We start from the raw sequence: 4386 nt of genomic DNA, 5'->3' as shown, positions 1-4386 counted from the left end.
TGTTTTCGTAGATGAGATGAAATTAGTTGAGATGAAAGTTGAAAATTGAATAAAATATTATTTTTTTTAATATTATTATTATTTTAAAATTTTAAAAAATTAATTTTTTATTATATTTTATATAAAAATTTATAAAAATTATAATGACAATGATATGAGTTAAAATAATGTTCAATCAAAATCTTCATACATATATATATGATATTTTAAATATATATGATATTTTAATGGTGCCATTAATAATAATAAATGAACCTTCCAAGCAATTCCTTAATTCCTTTCATTTTTCAAGTCGATCAGATTGACAAATTAAACGCGTATGGTGAAAGTGACGTTTGGAAAAAGCGACGTACGTGACCTGAGTTTCGCTAGCTTCTATAAATACAGTGCCACAGCCAGTAACCAATTCATCCATCCCTCACATCTCTCTTTTTCCTCTCCAATATTTCTCAAAACACCACCAAAGAAAGGCAAAAAAAGATTAATGACTTCGACACTACGTTGCTCACCTTCTTTTATCAATCTTAAAGACAGTACCAAAAGCCAGAAAACTCCCGGCGAGTACTTCTCTGCCGCACCTTGCTTTGCTCAAACCAAGCCGTCATACCGTATCCGAGTGATCAGAAACTCAGTGCAGGAAGCACAGCTCTCATTCTCAAAGTCGAAGCCCTCGATGTTGGAAGGGTACCGGAGAAGTGAGAAGCCAGAGCAGCTTCATCAAGCACTCTCGGGTGGGCATTCCAAGGAAAATGATGCAAGGGTCCCTGTGTTTGTGATGCTGCCGCTCGATACAGTAACGCAGCGAGGGAACCTGAACAGGCCTCGAGCAATGAATGCTAGCTTGATGGCCCTGAAGAGTGCAGGAGTGGAAGGAGTTATGGTGGATGCATGGTGGGGATTGGTGGAGAAAGATGGACCTCTGAGGTACAACTGGGAAGGGTATGCTGAGCTCGTGCAGATGGTTCAAAAGCATGGCTTGAAGCTCCAAGTTGTTATGTCCTTTCATCAGTGTGGAGGAAATGTTGGAGACTCTTGCAGGTAGGATCTAATTTTTAATTGGGATCTATCGTTGGATTTCTATTTAATTAATGCTTATATTTATGGTTACTCTTGATTTATTTTCAATTTTCATCACCTGATCTCGTTTGATTACATAATAAAAATGGGATAAGATATTTTGTAAAAAGTTAAATAAAATATTATTATAATATATTTTTTATTTTGAGATTTAAAAATATTGAATTGTTATTATATTTTATGTAAAAATTTAAAAAATTTATAATGAGTATATGAGATGAGATAGTTTGATTTTGTATAACTAAACCGACACCGTAGATGAGAAAGGTTTTTGATCCGTAGTCTTTTATTCTCTCATATGCAGGAGATATAATTAATTTCAATTAATAATCGATCATTTTTATATATCTTGAATCTTGCAGCATTCCTCTACCTCCATGGGCGCTAGAAGAAATCAGCAAGAACCCTGAGCTTGTGTACACAGACAGATCAGGCAGGAGGAATCCTGAGTACATATCCTTGGGGTGTGATTCACTGCCTGTTCTTAGAGGAAGAACACCCATTCAGGTCTACAGCGACTACATGAGGAGTTTCCGTGACAGATTTAGAGATTTCTTGGGCGACGTTATTGTGGTAAGCATCCATTTACAGACATATTTACAAACTAATACCTATTGGGACTAATTATTTTGTAAATTGAATAGTGATTTTAATTAACAGTATTGGGAAAGAAAAATATTACATCTTTTTTATCATCAAGTTTCACCAGAACATATATACAAATAAGAAACTACTCTATTTTCATATACCAATCTTTCTTTTTCTATTTTTATTTTCCATCAAGTATCATACACATTGTTCGTGTAAGATCCAAATTTAATGAACCAGGAACACCGATTAAATTACTTGTTTCAGATTTCCGTGGAAATTGGGAACGTCAGTGAAAAGTTCGGTTGGATTGAATAAAATATTATTATAATATTATTTTTTAATATTATTTTTATTTTAAAATTCAAAAAAACTGAATTGTTTATTGTATTTTATTAGAAAGTTTGAAAAAGTTGTAATGATGAGATGAAATGAGTTAAGAGTAGTATTTTTGAATCCAAACATGAATCTTATGAATGAATGAAGTTTTGACGGAGTTTGTCTTCACTTAAAGAAACATAATTAGTAAAAAAATTATGGCTTTATATTAAAGAAAAATAAAACTATTTAGAGAGTTTTAAAAATTCTGGTCCTTTTTGGGACATCGGTTTAATTAGGAACTCAAATTCATTTATTTGTTCAGGAAGTTCAAGTGGGAATGGGTCCTTGTGGGGAACTCAGATATCCATCTTATCCAGAGAGCAATGGAACTTGGAGGTTTCCTGGAATTGGAGAATTTCAATGCTATGACAAGGTAAATGTTACTTACTTAAAATAGGAAAAAGAACAAGTTCATACTCCAATAGCTTCTGATAATGACATGAAATTCAAGAAATTGTATGTATATCCCAATTAAACTCTGTTATATTCTAACACAAGCATCTATATATATCATGCAGTATATGAGAACTTCCCTTCAAGCAGCAGCAGAGGCAATAGGGAAGAGAGACTGGGGAACAAGTGGACCCCATGATTGTGGCCAGTATAAACAATTTCCTGAGGATACTGGATTTTTCCGTAGGGATGGAACATGGGACAGCGAGTATGCTGAGTTCTTTCTCGAGTGGTATTCTGGAAACCTATTAGAGCATGGTGATAGAATCCTTCTTGCTGCAAGAGGAATATTTCAAGGAACTGAAGCAAAACTTTCTGCAAAAGTAGCTGGAATCCACTGGCATTACAGAACAAGGTCACATGCTCCTGAACTAACTGCTGGATACTATAATACTAGACATAGAGATGGTTACCTTCCCATAGCACGAATGATGGGCAAACATGGAGTTGTATTTAACTTCACTTGCATGGAAATGAAAGATGGAGAACAGGCCGGAAATGCAGAAAGTTCACCAGAAGGATTAGTTCGGCAAGTAAAGATGGCAACTAGGAGTGCTAGGACAGAACTTGCTGGGGAGAATGCTCTAGAGAGGTATGATGCAAGAGCATATGGACAAGTTTTGGAGACCAGTAGGTCGAACTCTGGGAATGGATTGTGCGCATTCACATATTTAAGAATGAATAAGAAGTTGTTTGAAGGGGAGAATTGGAGGCACCTAGTTCACTTCATAAAAATCATGTCAGAAGGTGGTCGAGACACTAAGCTATTAAAGCGTGGCTCCAGTGGGAGTAACCTTTACGTGGGATTCATCAAAGAGATCAAAACTGTGGAGGATGTTATAGAGGTTGTTCTTGTTTAAAGAGCATGTGTGTTTTCATTTATAACAATCCACAGGTTAGTGTACTATGGTACTGCAGAGAAAAAAGAAAAACAGACTGGATCTGAGAAGGTTAAAGAGATCTGCAATACGCTAATGTTGGAAAATTTTGGGGCCAACATTTTTTCAAGGCAGTGAACTGTGTTGCTTTCTCGTGGCTACAACCTACAACTAATTAAGCTGCTTTCTCAATATATAGCAAGGTGATCTAAACTGTTTAGATTTACATGCATCTCTGGAATCATGTAACTAGCTAGGTGCATATATATTTTGTTTGTATAGTACCTCATATGTACTTTGGCAATGCCTATTTACTCATATTAATAAATTATTATTTTACTTGTAAAAAAAAATACACCTCTGGAATCAAAAGCTCAAGCTTTATTATGTTGTCTAAATTTTCCATTTCATTCTTTGAGGCAGGTGAGATCCAAGTACGTACTGTTTTGATCTCTGGAAATTTCAATTCAAATTGATCGAAATGCAATATTGTTAACCCATTTTTCCAAACAAAATTAAGCATGCATCATAAATAGGTGCAAATTATAGTTGAAGATTATATATAGAAGCTAAGAAAAGAGAGAAGATGAAAGGTGGAACCAGGTTTTCATTATAAATATAATAGACCTAGAACTTGGGTTTCTTCTTTAGCTGATATATTAACATCCAGATCAATAAGAAGTTAAATAATCGCCCTCATGATATAGAATATATACTACAAACAATGACATTACGTACCCTCCAGATGTCAGACTTGAGAAAAATTAAGAATCTAATTGTAAACTACTTCCATAGGAGACTCGATCTCAAGCTAGAGGTGACTGGTAAGTTATCCAGGAAATTGTCAGAAATAGAAGTAGCTCACACTTACAATCATGGGTTGGGAACAGATCTCGATAGAAAAATTGGAAATCATGGGGACATAAATTGTTTAACAATTTTTTCTGTTACCTATTCTAACCTGTAGCCAGACTCCGACACCCAGTTGCTTACATGATTCATGATGAGT

The 4386-nt window shown here is 34.9% G+C and overlaps 1 protein-coding gene across 1 annotated transcript; it reads left to right on the top strand.

Moving 5' to 3' along the window:
• Positions 1–415: 415 nt before the first annotated feature.
• LOC109003761 (beta-amylase 3, chloroplastic-like) lies at positions 416–3730 on the top strand. Its single transcript, XM_018982046.2, has 4 exons — positions 416–1038; positions 1440–1650; positions 2309–2419; positions 2565–3730. Exons 1-4 carry the CDS (start codon positions 485–487, stop codon positions 3357–3359), a joined length of 1671 nt encoding a protein of 556 aa, XP_018837591.2. The 5' UTR covers positions 416–484; the 3' UTR covers positions 3360–3730.
• The last annotated feature ends 656 nt before the right edge of the window (positions 3731–4386 follow it).

The sequence above is a fragment of the Juglans regia genome, chromosome 9 (genome assembly GCF_001411555.2).
Source record: "Juglans regia cultivar Chandler chromosome 9, Walnut 2.0, whole genome shotgun sequence".
Taxonomy (NCBI): Eukaryota; Viridiplantae; Streptophyta; class Magnoliopsida; order Fagales; family Juglandaceae; genus Juglans; species Juglans regia.
Note: the sequence above shows the minus strand (reverse complement) of the source record. Positions and strands in the feature narration are given on the sequence as shown.